The sequence below is a fragment of the Tasmannia lanceolata genome, unplaced genomic scaffold (genome assembly GCF_043159265.1).
Source record: "Tasmannia lanceolata isolate RefF3 unplaced genomic scaffold, GAP_Taslan_0.1 ptg000012l, whole genome shotgun sequence".
Taxonomy (NCBI): Eukaryota; Viridiplantae; Streptophyta; class Magnoliopsida; order Canellales; family Winteraceae; genus Tasmannia; species Tasmannia lanceolata.
In genome coordinates, this window is record NW_027518689.1 from 25140891 (window position 1) to 25155523 (window position 14633).

The 14633-nt window shown below is 39.4% G+C and overlaps 2 protein-coding genes across 6 annotated transcripts in view; one reads left to right on the top strand and one right to left on the bottom strand.

Moving 5' to 3' along the window:
- Positions 1-1690: 1690 nt before the first annotated feature.
- YLS5 (Class I glutamine amidotransferase-like superfamily protein) lies at positions 1691-7225 on the top strand. 2 transcript variants are annotated; one of them, XM_077391918.1, is made up of 4 exons: positions 1691-2142; positions 4341-4784; positions 5865-6227; positions 6925-7225. In XM_077391918.1, exons 1-4 carry the CDS (start codon positions 1963-1965, stop codon positions 7102-7104), a joined length of 1167 nt encoding a protein of 388 aa, XP_077248033.1. In that variant the 5' UTR covers positions 1691-1962; the 3' UTR covers positions 7105-7225. The 2 variants fall into 2 exon arrangements, with proteins under 2 accessions (XP_077248033.1, XP_077248034.1); XM_077391919.1 differs by having other exon boundaries at positions 6941-7089.
- Positions 7226-8178: 953 nt separating this feature from the next.
- Positions 8179-14633, bottom strand: part of LOC143887750 (U-box domain-containing protein 43-like) — a 59754-nt gene continuing 53299 nt past the window's right edge. For all 4 annotated transcript variants that reach the window (XM_077391923.1, XM_077391921.1, XM_077391922.1 and 1 more), the window contains 2 exons: positions 9655-11129; positions 8179-8486 (listed from right to left, as the gene is read on the bottom strand). In XM_077391923.1, coding sequence (XP_077248038.1) covers positions 9658-11129 — 1472 coding nt within the window. In that variant the 3' untranslated portion in view covers positions 8179-8486; positions 9655-9657. The remainder of the gene's footprint in view (positions 8487-9654; positions 11130-14633) is intronic.

Sequence of the window (14633 nt, forward strand, 5' to 3'; positions counted from 1 at the left end):
CACTTTTCACACACACATGCTTAGGTTCCCTTGCCCCCCACCACCCACGCACGCACGCCCCCCCCCCCCCCCCCCCCCCCCCTTTCTGACAACACACCCTCTCATGCCCATTGTTCTGCTAGATACAAAACACACTCATACATCACTGAATTTCTACACACATGAAGAAAATATAACTACCCTATGCTTAAAGAACATGCCATATTTCTCGGTGTTTCCGTGTCTACATCAGACTCCCCCCACCCACACACACAATAAAAAAAGAGCTTGCCCTCAAGCTTGCATCTTCTTTAGGCTGGATCGACACAGGTCTTAGGGTTGTTAGTGATGTCGTCCCTTCTGTTTGACCTAGGAGACAATAAAGCCTATACCTGGGTGAATATAAAGCTCTCCAATGCAGGCTTCTTCCCTTGAGGCTAATCCATGGAAACACCTTGCTTCCTTGTCAACGGTATGTCGCATCACCAGTCTTACTCCCAATGGTGCCTTGTCTCTGTTCCAACCCTTGGTGTCAAAATAATGTCCTGCCTGGTAATTCTCCTCGTAGGGTAATGTTTCCTGCCATGTCACTCTGCCATGTGCAAATGAAATGCCATGAAGGAAATGTGGGTCCACCCTTACCAAGGTGAATGCATCCTCTATTATCTCATCACCTGCTGCCTTTTCAACTACTAGCCCATCCTCTGCTACCCTGTCCGACTCAGCATTGCCATGAACTACCTTTATATCTGTTAAAGTGTAAAAGAATAAATAATGCCTTTTCCACAGGCTTAAGCCGTTGGCCAAGAAAGAGGTGCCTCCCTCAGTGTGGCTCCTCTTTCTTTGGGTTGGCCTACACGTGGCATGTGTGGCCCTACTTTTGGGTTGACCATTGCGTGTGGATTTTTGACATCAAGAAGGTTTGATCTCAGGACCTTTGCTCTCATATAGGGGTGTAAACAAGCCGAGCCGAGCCGAGCTTGGCCAGACTCGGCTCGGCTCGGCTCGTTAAGCTCAAAAGCTCTGCTCGGGCTCGAACCAAGCTCAGGCTCGGGCTCGGTCAGGCTCGCGAGCCTTCCCGAGCTCGGGTTATATTAAGTTCACACCCCTCATCTTCCCTGGACAGCCCTATCTAGTGTAATTTGACTACTTTTTTTACCCTATGGGGGGTGGTCCAAGTAACAAATGAGGTTCCAAAAATGAAGTGACATATTTTGCCTCCCCCTTTCACTCCCTGGACAACCCTTTTAGTGTATATATTAATATATAATATATATATATATTTAAATATATTAAATTCTCAACGAGCCTTAATGAGACGAGCCGAGCCGAGCCGAGCCTGGCCTAAATCGGGCTCGGCTCGTTAAGGATTCGAGCCGAGCTCGAGCGAGCTTCCGAGCCCGAGCCAAAATTGACACCCTTACTCTCATACATGTCAAACAAACAGTTACTACAAAAGCATAAGTTGTCGGAGAAGGTGTTATTTATTCTTTTATACTTTTAACAGCATCAAGCTCTGCCTATATATCAACTGGATCAAAGATGTACTGAGTCTCAAAGCCATTTCCTGTATCAATACAAGGCTTTGTTATCTGCTCAACCTACTCCTCAATGGATATAATCTGATCCTTCATTACTACTATTTTACCCCAGAGGGGGCTGTCCCAAATAAAAAAGGGGCCCAACATATCATTTGCCTTTATCAAGCACCTCTTCCTAGAAAACAAAGTCATTTCCCTTTATAAAGCTCATCTTCGTTAAAACCAGAGAGCATCCAAGCAACGTGCTTCTCGTGGGTTTGATGTGTGGCGGGTCGCACCACAAAATATACCTCTATCCATGCCAGAATCCATGGATAGCATCATAGCAATACATCCTCGCCTCTTTATTTCACCCATAAAATCTCTCCCGAGTGAGGGCTAATCCAGGCCTATCCAGGGATATATCAATCCCCATAATCCCCTCTTCTTCAACACTACAGAGATGGGATCTTTGGTTCGAAAATCGGTTCTGATGCTCTGTGGAGATTATATGGAGGATTATGAAGCCATTGTTCCATTCCATGCGCTCCAGGCATTGGGTATCCAGGTTGATTGTGTCTCTCCGGGCAAGAAATCCGGGGAGAAATGCTTCACTGCAGTCCATGAATTCATGGGACATGAGGTAGTTTTTATTTTTATTTTTTTTTCTTTTAAGATTTGAAAATTTTGATCGAGAATCTGAGATCCTACTACTGCTTTGGCTGCTCTTGTGCTTGGATTCCAAATGTTTTTAATACACAATCCAATGCCCAAACCATCTGATGGGAACGCAAAATGGAAAAATGCTTATCATGTGAGATCTTTCAAATTTCAATTTGGTTTTTTGTTTGAATGAGATTTTGTAATCTTTGTGGGCTGGTGTTCACCCACAGATGGTGGATCAAAGCCTGCCAATACCAACAGTTGAAATCTTTTTCAGTTTTTTCTTTGCTAAGGAACTATTGCTTCTTGTGGCTTCAGATTGTCAATAGTGGAAAATTAAAAAAAAATAAAAAAAATGAAATGAAGGTATTGAGAAAATCCGCCCACAAATCTGACAGAATCATGCACAAGTAAACGGAAAAGTAAAAACAAACACAAGCCACAAGATGAACACCAAGAGTTTACATAGTTAGGCCGAGATGCCTGCATGCATGAGCAGGAACATGATCTTCCACTATGTGAATACAAAATTTCAAGAATTACAATGGATTGACCCAAACCCACAAACCCGCAATCATTTCCCTTGTCCTCTGAACCAAGACCGTGCACAAGAGAAACCCGAGAGATAAACCCGAGAGAAACCCCAAAAGGAACCCTAGAGGAAACCCTCTCTCTATTTCTCCTTTCTCTTTCCTTCTCTCTTTATCTAGCCTCATGCCCAAGCCTCTTCTCTAACTGCTCATACCCTTTCTCGTTGAGAAAAAAATGTTTTTTTTTTTGGTTGAATGGTAAACAAATGGGTTTTATTCCTAGGTTTTTCTAAACCCTAAAGAGGGGCTATTTCTATTTTTGGTTTCACACTAAACCTTGGAAACAAGGCAACTTTGCAGACAATCTCCACCTTGGCTTGCCCAAGATTTCTATTGATCTCGCCATCGATTCAATGTTACCGCAAACCACCATTGGCCTTCCAAAATACTAGCTACACACCATCAAATGGTGTGTAGCTAGTACGAGAATCCACCTCGAACGAGAATCTCTCATATAATCTTTCTAACCTCCGACGATTACTATGCCCACGAGCCAATCACAACACTCACGATCACTCCGCCCATACTCAACGATCGCTCCAACTAGGTCTCTGATACCACTTGTTGAGAAAATCTGCTCTAATTTGACCCAAACGTGCACAAGTAAACAGAAAAGTAGTAGAAAGAAACACAAGCCGCAAGATGAACAACGAGATTTTACGTGGTTTAGCTAAGATGCCTACATCCACGGGCGAGAACATGATCATCCACTATGAGAAAACAAAAATACAAGGATTACAATGGATTAACCCAAACCCACAAACCCGAAGTCGTTTCCCTTGTCCTCTCAACCAAGACCATACACAAGAGAAACCTGGGAGATAAACCAGAGAGAAAACCCGAAAGGAACCCGAGAAGAAACCCAAAGAAGAAACCATCTCCCTCTCTCTCTCTCTCTCTCTCCACGTCCAAGCCTCTTCTCTAGCCGCCCATACACTTTCTCATTGAGAAACAAATGGGTTTTATTCCTAGTTTTTTCTAAAACCTAAAGAGGGGCTATTTCTATTTTTGCTTTCCTACTAAACCTGAGAAACAAGGCAACTTTCCCAACAAAAAGTACTAGTGAAATTTAATTTGGGATTCCTAGAAAGAAAAATATGGGGATTTGGAGGGAAATCTCCATTTGGTCAAAGACTTTGTTCTTTGACCTTGAGGTTGGAGGTTCAATCCCAGCTTACCTACCCAAAAAAAAAAAAAAACTCCCTGAGTCGGGTTGTGTCGGGATCTTGGATGTGTGTGTGATTTAATTTTTTTTTGAAAAATTAATTTTAATCTGAATATTAAATCAAATGAATGAAATTCTGACTGTTCTCGAGTCTCCCTACTCGTCAACTCACACTTTGGTTATAGAATCAGATTGCTCAAGCGCCTTGAATTTACTACATTTCATGATTTTACCGAATTTTCCACATTGCAGTTTGTCTGCATTTAGTTGAATATATTTTTAGAGCTTTTTAGTACTCAATCCAATTTGTGCTTGTTTTAGAAGACTCAAATTATCCCACTTAACTTCATACTAGTCCATGATCAAGTTGAATGGACTCGCCCACACCTCCTCTGATGAATCATTTATATGTAATCTCAACAGATATACACAGAACTTCAAGGCCATTTCTTCACATTAAATTCAAACTTCGACGATGTCAAAGCCGAGTCATACGATGCACTCATTATCCCCGGAGGTCGATTCACAGAGCTTCTCAGCGTCGATGATATGGTTCTGAGCATCACATCAAAGTTTTTCGTAGAGGGAAAACCGATCATGACAACTTGTCATAGCCAACTGATTCTGGTTGCGGCAGGAATCATGAAAGGGAAGAAATGCACTGCATTTCCAAGCATAAAGCCTGTGATAAATCTTGCTGGCGGAGTTTGGGTGGATCCCGAGCCTTTGACAAAATGTGTTGTTGATAGTAACATCATAAGTGCAATTGGTTGGCCTGCTCATGCCGAGCTCCTCAGTCTTCTTCTCCAATCGATGGGAGCGAAGATCTCCGGATATCAGAACAAAGCAATTCTTTTCTTGTGTGGAGTATGCTTCTCTCCTTGGTCTCCTTCTGGTTAAGCTTCATTGATCAGATAAATGATAATAGATAAAAATTTATGGTTTTCATTTTCGATGAATTTGGATAAAAACCCATCACTCGTCTATAACCTGATAGTGTGTTTACGAAGTTCAATTTCAGGAATAGCAATTGCTCAAAAAATTTAGGAAATATTTTGTGATGAGTTCTGGAAATTTTTCAGAAAATACAGGTGTTTTTCTATTTACAACATATGTACTATAATATATATATGAGGAATAAGATTGTGCGGTCGACCGCACCAAGCTTAGGTGCGGTCGAGGGCCCCAAACTCATGTGGGCCCACTTTGTTAGGATGATCCAAATCATTCATTTTAAAGGCCCTTACATTAATGGGGTATGTACAAAAAATCAGCTCCATAGGATCATCCTAACCCATCAATTTGTGGAGGTCAAAATGGACAGACACCGTTTGCCACAAATCTGTCCATTTTTGCCCTCCACTTTTGGAGGGGCTAGGATGATCCAATGGACCTGATTTTTTGTACACACCCTATCTATGATGGGGCCTTGCAAATGAATGGTTTTGATCAACACAAAAAATGTGGGACCCATTTGTTTGGGCCATCGACCACACACTCCTCTCTCTCTCTCTCTCTCTCTCTCTCTCTCTCTCTATATATATATATATATACTAATTTTTATATGTAAAACAAAACTAGAAGCATGGAAGGACGGTTAAATTCTTGTATTTGCTAGATTACATTGACCTTTTTTCAATAATTTTGAATTTCTTACGAGATTTACATATAATATATAAGAAATTGATGAATTACCAGTGTAAAACACATTTAATTCAAACAGTTCGGGTTTAATTCAGAAAAAAAAAATGTGAGAATTTTAAAGTTCAAAATGGGGCATCGAAAATTTGGGAGTTTTCAAAAGAAGTTCAATTGTTCGGAGAAATTTGTAAAATGCTTGAAATCTTTTTTGACAAAATGATTAGTTTAATCTCCAAAAGATAGGTAGATTGCCAATGACAAAAGCAAATTATGATTAAAATGCCGAAACACTTTCTGTTTATTCAGGATTACGTAGAGGACTATGAGATAAACGTCCCATTCAGAACCTTTGGAGGACTAGGTTGCAGGGTTGATGCTGTTAGCCCAAACAAAAAGAAAGGAGATAAGTGTGTAACGGCCATCCACGACCCTGAAGGAGCTCAAATCTGCAGTGAAAAGCATGGTCATTACTTCGTTATTACTTCAGATTGGGACGATATCTGTGCGGAAGATTATGACTGCGTTGTGATACCTGGAGGGAGGTCGCCGGAGCTTTTGGTCATGAATGACAAGGTGGTTTCTCTTGTGAAGGAATTTGCAGAAAACAACAATGTTATTTCCGCAATTGGACAGGGAAAACTGGTCTTGGCTGCTGCTGGGCTTTTAGAGGTGAGTTTTTTTTTTTTTTTTCCTTTTTAACTCTATGCAACTGATCAAAATTCTCATTTTGTTTAGGCATTACTTGGTACTTTCACCCATAGTCACAATTATTTGCCATGGGAATTTCTCGGGAAGTGTATATGTCGGGAGATTTTGATTTTTTTTTTTGTTACTTTTGGGGTTTATATTGGGAAGAAAACTGGAAAAAAAGAATATTTAATGGCTACTGAATATTAGCACTACAATGTTTTGATAATTGCACTAACCCATCTTTTCTTTTATTATTTAACGAGCTGTCGAAGATTATTATAACTCCCAAAAAGCTCTCGAGTATCTCGAATGCCAATTGAAAAAGAAAGGAGAAGATGAGTTGGTGCAATCATCAAAACATGGTAGTGCCAATATCAGTAGTCTGTTTAAAAATATATGAGAATATGTAATTTTAGAAAAATAAAAAATATCGTAAAATTTTTCGTGATATTATCACGATATTTCTCCCAATAAATAATACTACACAACTCAACTAAGCCTTTGTCCCAAACTAGTTGGGGTCGGCTTCTAAAAACGAAAGTATTGTGATGTTTTCTAAAATCTCAGGATTATTTTATGAATATTTGTGATATACTTTGACCAAAAGCACACCCCAAAAACCATAGCAGATTATGAATTTTGTGTTGATAAATGGGGTCTCTTTTTTACATTGTAGGGAAAGAAATGTGCAGGTGGTTATGCAATGAAGGTCATTATTAAGGTAGCTGGAGGCAACCTGGTGGAGTCTGAAGAGTCTTTGGCTGATGGAAAGCTGCTAACTGCAACTGGATGGCCTGCACTGCCTCATTTCATTTCTCATCTCATCAACCTCTTGGGATTAAGTGTTGTCTTCTGAAGATTGGTGTTCTTCAATATTTGTTACCAAGGTTTTCCACCAGGTTATTGTATAAAAAAAAAATTATCTTTTTAAATAAGGGTGTTTATATAGAAAAGAACAGCAAAATCCTATGATAGAACTTTACAGGGTTGTGGTTTGCTTTCTGCAGAAAACAGTCACTAATGTTTGTCGATTCAAACTGCTCACTGCTCGAGTTACAAAATAGGGAGCATCTTAGGCTAGCTCGAACCTGGTATTTTTGATAGATGAGCTGGGGTTTGGCAGATTTCTGCCATCTTTTATCATTGGTGCAAAAGAATTACAATCTTATATATTCAAAGAGAGAAGAGAAGAGAAAGCTAAATCTAGCAGACGAAGAGGGAAATCAGGGGTTTAAATTATGTTGCCTTTTTTGTGGGTGGTGCAATCACAGTGTTTCAAAGGGAAGGTTTAACAAGTGGCTATTCATCGTTCCACTCTGTTATGTTGGCAAAAACTCGAAAAATGGCTAAAAGAAGAATTTAAAGCTTTGTTTGGATTGCAGATAAAACAAAGCATTTTGTTTTGCTCCTTTTTTTTCCGACGTAAAATGAGCATGAAACAAATTTTAAGCCCATTTTTCGTAGAAAAAAATGGATCCGCCTTCAAATACTCACTGAATTGACAAAAACTCAAGGGTATTTTACACCCATTTTTACTTCGAAACAAATGGAGACAGTGGAAAAATGTTTCCTCAGACATTTTGTTTTTTGTTTCAACAATTTGGGGGGAACTGATATGGTTATGGCTTATTTAGAGGGAAATTATATTATTATACATTGGAGGTCTGTCTAAATAAAACTTGAACTGTGGAAATTCAAGTTACTATTTTATGCGTAATCAATGGGAAATCAGGAATTTCTGTAATCCAAACAGGGCCTTAAGGAAAACAATCAGAAAGTTAATTTCTTTCAAAAAATTCTCCTGCAATCCAAACAGGAAAACAATCAATTTATTCCAGGGGACTGGTTTTGCCACCCCCTATCCACTTTTAATGGTGTAATTCCTATCAGACTTTGTGGAAGAAGCATCTGAACTCCACAAGTCTGAAAATTCTGAATAAATCAAGGAAATTCGAATAAATGTATGATATTTTGAGTTATGGTTAAAACAATTCATATACACACCCAAGGAAATTGTTTAATAAATGAATAAATAAACTATTTTCTCTCTGAGACCAAGATTTCTATTATATACTTATCAAAATTATGACAGGGATGCAGTTGTAAACACTAATATATGCAATCACAATCTCCCTCCTCCTCCAGGCCGGATTGCCTCGATGAAACGCCGGACAGAGATTTTTCATGCGACTTACCACCTGTGATATTGGTTTGAAAAGAGCTACTAACGTCACTTTCCTGCACGAGGGAATAATGAATTCATCAATCAGTTCTACTTATTTCAATGTATTCAATTTTTAGAATAGTTTAAAATCTTTGTTTAAAATATAATGCGAGCTGGAAATGAGGTGCAAATATAATTTATATAATAAAGAAGATAAATTCAATACCAAGAACGTACATTCCAATAAAATAAACACAAGCAGACAGCTGGTTGTCAAATGTAACAATGGTTCTCAGTTTCGATGAGAAAGATATTACGAAATTGTATAGTTTTCTTTGCCATATGAACCTATCAAGTCTAAGGAGTCGAAGGAAAATCTGATCACTTTCCCATCGTCACTCCTATTTTGTGAAGTAGAACATAAAACAATGTTGTTAGGCTCATGATAACCTCCACATTAAGTTAACTTGATGAAAAAGAAGAGAAATTCAGAGGAGAAAATTATCATTCAAATTACCACGATTTTACTGAGAACCTCCTGATTAAGTTAACCAGACGAAAAAAGATGAGAAATTCAGTGGAGAAAATTATCATGCAAATTACCACGATTTTACAAGAGTGCATACATGGGTAAAAAAACTGACAGAAGTATAACTGGTTGATGGAGAATATTAGAGTGTGGATAATTTCAGAAGCCATGCTGAAACAACCAACCACTAATGTGTAACAAGTCTCCACATCCTTTATCAGAATAACGTCAAAACCTTGAATAACAAGCAGGAAGACCTAGCAAAACGATGTGAGTACTTGACGTTCTTCTGATATCAAGTGCAGAGCATACCCATGGGATTTTTTCCTCACATCCATGTGATATGCAGGTGACCAGAGGTCAGACACACATTACAAGAGAGAGGACTAAGGAGGAACAGCTGAAATGCACCTTGGGTGTGGTCCGGATGAGCTTTTGCTAAAAAAAAAAATTAGAATCAACCCAAACCCAACCCAATTTTATGGCAAAAGCTCAACCAGAATTCCAAAAAATGTCCCAAGTGGCACCCTAAACACAGTAATTCCCCTTCCAGTACAAACTCTGTATTTGCTAATGCTGTTTTTAATAATGGGAAGCAAATAGTTGCTTTAGGCACAGATCTTTCACTTGATATGTAAGTTGTGGACAAATGTGCCATACAAGTGTCGAAGTATTCAGGAAACTTTCACAAATATCCAATTAGGTACGCGTACCTTTTAAACAAGTGGCCCCGATTTTGAATAGCGTTCAAGCTGTGCCATGACTTTAACAGCCTTCATTCTGAGCTGCTCATCCTCATGGCTCTGGGTAGTCAGACCAACAAGAGGGATCCTAGCCATTGAGCAATAAAATTCTGCCATTTCCTTGACTGCAAACACTTTCTCCAGAACGCCCAGAACCTCTGCTTTCAAAGAGGACGTCCCCCAATTTAAAACCTCCAACATAGGACATATGGCATTGGCTTCATGCAGGACAATGGCACCTCTATAAGGTGAGTTTTCTTGAACCAATGTCGTTAATGCTTGGATTGCTTCATAAGCAGTTTCATGAACACACTCTTGCAAGAGTTTTACCAGCTCTGGTAAAGCATTTGCCTTTAAAAGACAAAAAGATGTTATAATACCACATATGCCCCCATGAACCTCACAAACAGGCACACGTGCTCGCCTGAAACACCAGCAACCTGTTGCTTTAGATGCGGCTGTAAGTTTAGGAGTGTTCAAAGATAAGTAACCAATCAGAGCCGCGGCTCTTGCCTTGGCAGTTACACTGCCAGATTTAAGAAAGCTCAAAAGCAAAGGGTAAGCTCTCAATTCAACCACCATTCGCTGCATTTCAATATTAGCTGGGTCAGTGAATCTGAGGAGTGCACTGAGCGCATTTTCCTTTGCTTCGGCGGTTCCAGATCTTAAGATGTTAAAAAGTGATGGGAGCACATCCAAGTCAATCAAGTTCTTAGTAAAGGTTAATTCAGATTTTGGAAGATTAGCTAATAACCCGGCCGCTGCCATCTTTACATCATCTCTACTGTTATCCTCAAGAAAGCTCAGAAAACCTTCGAGCCGCCTCTCCACAAGGAGAAAGTCTGTAATTCCCTCGGATTCGTGTTGGGAGAAGCAGAAGAGTAATTTAATTACAACTTCACGGATTTCCTGATCAGGGTCCTCTATCAGGGGAAGGATAACAGCAACACCATTAGCACCAGCAACTACATTTTCCCCATACACTTGCCGAGATTTATAAATACCAAGCAATGCACGTAATGCGGGTTTTCGTATGCCAAGATATGACGTTGGATGCTGTTGAATAGCTAACAAGTTATTGACAATTGGCTCCAACTCAAGATGGGACCCGTCTGCATCAACAAGAAACTCTATGCCATCATCAGAAGAAAGATTCTCAAGGATTTCAGAGCACCTTGCTCTAATAATTATGGGGACATGGGAAGAAAACATCTGCCCGAGAACTAGAGGAACTGCTCCGGCTTGTGCAATTAATTTCTTATTTTCATGGCAACTTGACAGCTTAACCAGAGCAGTGAATGCACAATCTTTAGATTTAAGGTTTCCAGACACCATTTCCACCAATGGAGGTATTGCACCTTCCTCACCAAGGAGCTTTATATTCTGGTCAACTAATTCTATTGTTACTAGGACTTTTGCCATGGATATCCGTGATGACTCTGATCCTAAAAAATATCAATATAAGTAAACCACATGAGCAGCCTGAATTATAAGTTTAATCTCGAGAATGCAAGATTGAACACAAACAAGCAAAAACACATAACCCAAACCCATTTAAGAAAACCAGTCGAAAACTAATGTATGCATATGTATGCATTTAACATTTAAATTTTATTTACTGAACTTACAGTTCTAAAGTATCAGTTCATCTTCAAAGTGAACATATTGAATAAGATGAAAATGGGATAATGGTCATCACACGTACACGCATAATAGAGTACTTGTCATATAGTTGTACTATAAAATAATGGGAAATATAAAGAAAAAGAGCAGAATAGAGCTGAAGATGCAACCAGTCAAACTTGCAGTGAGGAATTTTACTTGGATTTTGGCTGTGATTTCATACCGAAATATTCTCGTGATTTTACAAGATTTTGGCCGAATTGTATATAAATATATTTTGTTAGGCTTTCTTGATGCTACATAGCTACCATAATGAACGAAATATCAATAATTTGTATTTCATGTCTCCGGCATAGTGAAAAACCACTAATATATTTTGTATTTATACTTAATAAATAAATGGAACAATAAAAGTTTCAGCTTTACAGGTACTAGGGCAAGAAGGGAAGGAAAACCATTCGTTAAAAGATCAACAAAAGAAATGAACTTCACTCTTCCCCATTAAGATCTAAAGTTTGTGCAATTACTCTTCTGTTAGAAACATAGCAAAGGAAGAGAAACTCATCATACATACATACATACAAAACACATCTTCCTAGAAAAGATCTCGATCCAAATTCAAACCATAATTGAGCCTATCCACAATCACTCTTCTGTTAGAAACAAAGCTAGATCCACAGTTTTCCAAAATCACTATATTATACTTCTCAATTACTACTAGATAAAACTGCTAATTTTGATACCTTTCAAACTAACCCCACTACATGAACCCAAAACCACTACAATTTCTCCACAAAGCCATAACCCTATTTCTCCACTCTTTTTTTTATGTGGAACAACATACAAAGGATAAAAATTACAACCACTCAGCACTCCATGCACCTGAAGCCCAAAATCATAACTTTGGAATACACAGAAAAACAAACTTCACCTCAGTTCTGCAAATCTCATCCCCCATGTAGCATGTACCCATTATGAACTTAAATCAATTCTCCCATCCAAAAGTCCCTTTCAAACCATAAATACATCTCTATTCATTTACATGGTAGATTATTCGTCTATCTTGATATGGAGAAAGCTTATGACCGGGTGGAATGGGACTGTCTTGACTATTTGCTTGGTAGAATGGGTTTTGGAGAGAAATGGTGTTCCTGGATTTCAAAATGCATATCTTCTGGTTGGCTCTCTGTCCTTATCAACGGCTCCCCCTATGGCTTCTTCAAATCCTCTAGGGGCCTAAGGCAAGGAGATCCACTGTCCCCTTTCCTTTTTGTGGTGGTGGCGGAGACTCTTAGCAGGCTTTTGGAGAAAGGAAAAGAAAAAGGTCTAGTCAAAGGTTTTCTGGTTGGAGACAAGAGCTTAGAGATCTCGCACTTACAGTTTGCTGATGATACCCTACTGTTTAGTTCTCCCGATGTGTTGAAAACAGCAAACCTAAAAGCTATTGTGCGTTGCTATGAAGTGATTTCGGGTCAAAGATCTAACTTCCATAAATCAAAGGTGTTTGGTCTCAATATGAATCAAGAAGCGATCACTGAATTGGCAAGTACTTTGGGTTGTGCAGTAGATTCCCTTCCCTCTACTTATTTAGGTCTCCCACTTGGTATGGGTTGCCCTAAGAAGGAATACTAGGAGCCAATTGTCGAAAGGGTGGAGAGAAGACTGGACACTTGGAAAAGAAATCTTGTATCCAGAGGGGGGAGAATCACTTTGATCAAAGCTGCCAAGTTAGGTGAATGGGAATCTGGGGACAAATACAGGAAGAAGGGATCCACTATGTGGCGGGAAGTGATGAAACTCAAATCTAAATTCGAAAAAAGGATAAGGTTTAGGGTTTACTCAGGGAATCGTATCAGACTCTAGTGGGATGCTTGGTGTGAGGCAAATCCTTTGAGAGACCTTTTTCCTGATTTGTTTGTTGTGGCTTCAGAAAAAGTTGTACTTGTAAAGGATTGTTTTGTTCGAAAGGATAGTAAAGTGATCTGGGTTCCTCCTTTTTGAAGAGACTTTTTTGACATAGAGCTTGATTCGGTCGATAGGTTGCTTGCTCTGTTGGAGAAAATCTACATCAAACGCTCTGGTAAGGACAAAAGAATATGGATCTAAAACTCGGAAGGGGTTTTCTCAGTTAAATCTTTTTATCATCATTTATTGCCATGCGCTGCACCCTCTAAAGTAGCCTAAGTTTGGAGCATCCAAGCTCCTCCTAGGGTTCAAGTATTTGCATGGGCAGCTATTCTTCGGAGAATTCAGACTGTGGATTTCCTTAGGAAGAGAAACATATAGATTATCGATCATTGTCCGTTGTGCATCGAGGAGGGGGAAACGGTTGATCATTTATTATTACAGTGCAGGGTGGCTAGAGAGGTATGGAATAGATTATTATCCAGGTTCGGTGTTTCTTGGGTTCTCCCATCAAAGCTTGAAGATTTGTTTGATCATTGGGAATATTGGCGCCATGGAGAGGTAAAGGGAAAACTCTTTCGAAGTTATCCTTTCTTGCCACAATATGGGTCCTTTGGAAAGAAAGAAATGGAAGGGTGTTCAAAGGTTTCTCTAGGAGACCTACTTTTCTCTTTAACAAGGTTATTGCTCTTATTGTTTCTTGGGTGAGAATCATTCCCAGTTTTGCATTTGTGTCGGCATTCGATCTTTGGCACGGGTGGACTGTGTTGTAGTGGGACTAGGGGAGCCCCATCGGTGGATCAAATTTGGGAACCTTCGATACAAGGATTTTCGAAATTAAACTTTGATGGTTCAAGTTTGGGAAATTCTGGGCCTTCCGGTATTGGAGGCATACTTAGAGATGATCTTGGAAGAGTCATATGGGCCTATTTGGGTCCTATTGGGATCTCGGATGCAAATGAAGCTAAGGTGCGAGCCATTCACTTCGGTATTAAGTTATTATCAAAGGATGACCTCGCTAAAGTTGAAATCGATGGGGACTCGAAGAATGAGATTAGATGGATTTGTGGATCTCACTCAATTCCATGGAGATTTGCTGCATGGTTTGATGAAATTCAAGACATCATCGGTGACTATCATGTTCATGCCTATCATGTAAAAAGATCCGCTAATGGTGTTGCTGACAAACTAGCCAAGGAGGGGGTTTCTAGGGATAGCGTATAGAGATTTGATTTCCTCCCTCCTCGATTTCCTATTTTTCTGAGTTGTATTTCCCTCTTGTACATTCTTTCGGGCCCTTGGCCCTTTTAATATATTATATTTATCATTCAAAAAAAAAAATTATTCGTCTATCTCCTCTCTTAATTTTTACAGTCAAACTAAAAGGATCCGGCTACACCCTACCTCAGTTTGTTTGTAGT

Bases quoted from the DNA above. Each gene is read 5' to 3' on its own strand.
- YLS5 (XM_077391918.1), top strand. From the start codon at position 1,963: ATGGGATCTTTGGTTCGAAAATCGGTTCTGATGCTCTGTGGAGATTAT. The intron at 4,785-5,864 runs GTATGCTTCTCT...CTGTTTATTCAG, and splicing joins CAATTCTTTTCTTGTGTGGA to GATTACGTAGAGGACTATGA. The intron at 6,228-6,924 runs GTGAGTTTTTTT...TTTACATTGTAG, and splicing joins CTGCTGCTGGGCTTTTAGAG to GGAAAGAAATGTGCAGGTGG.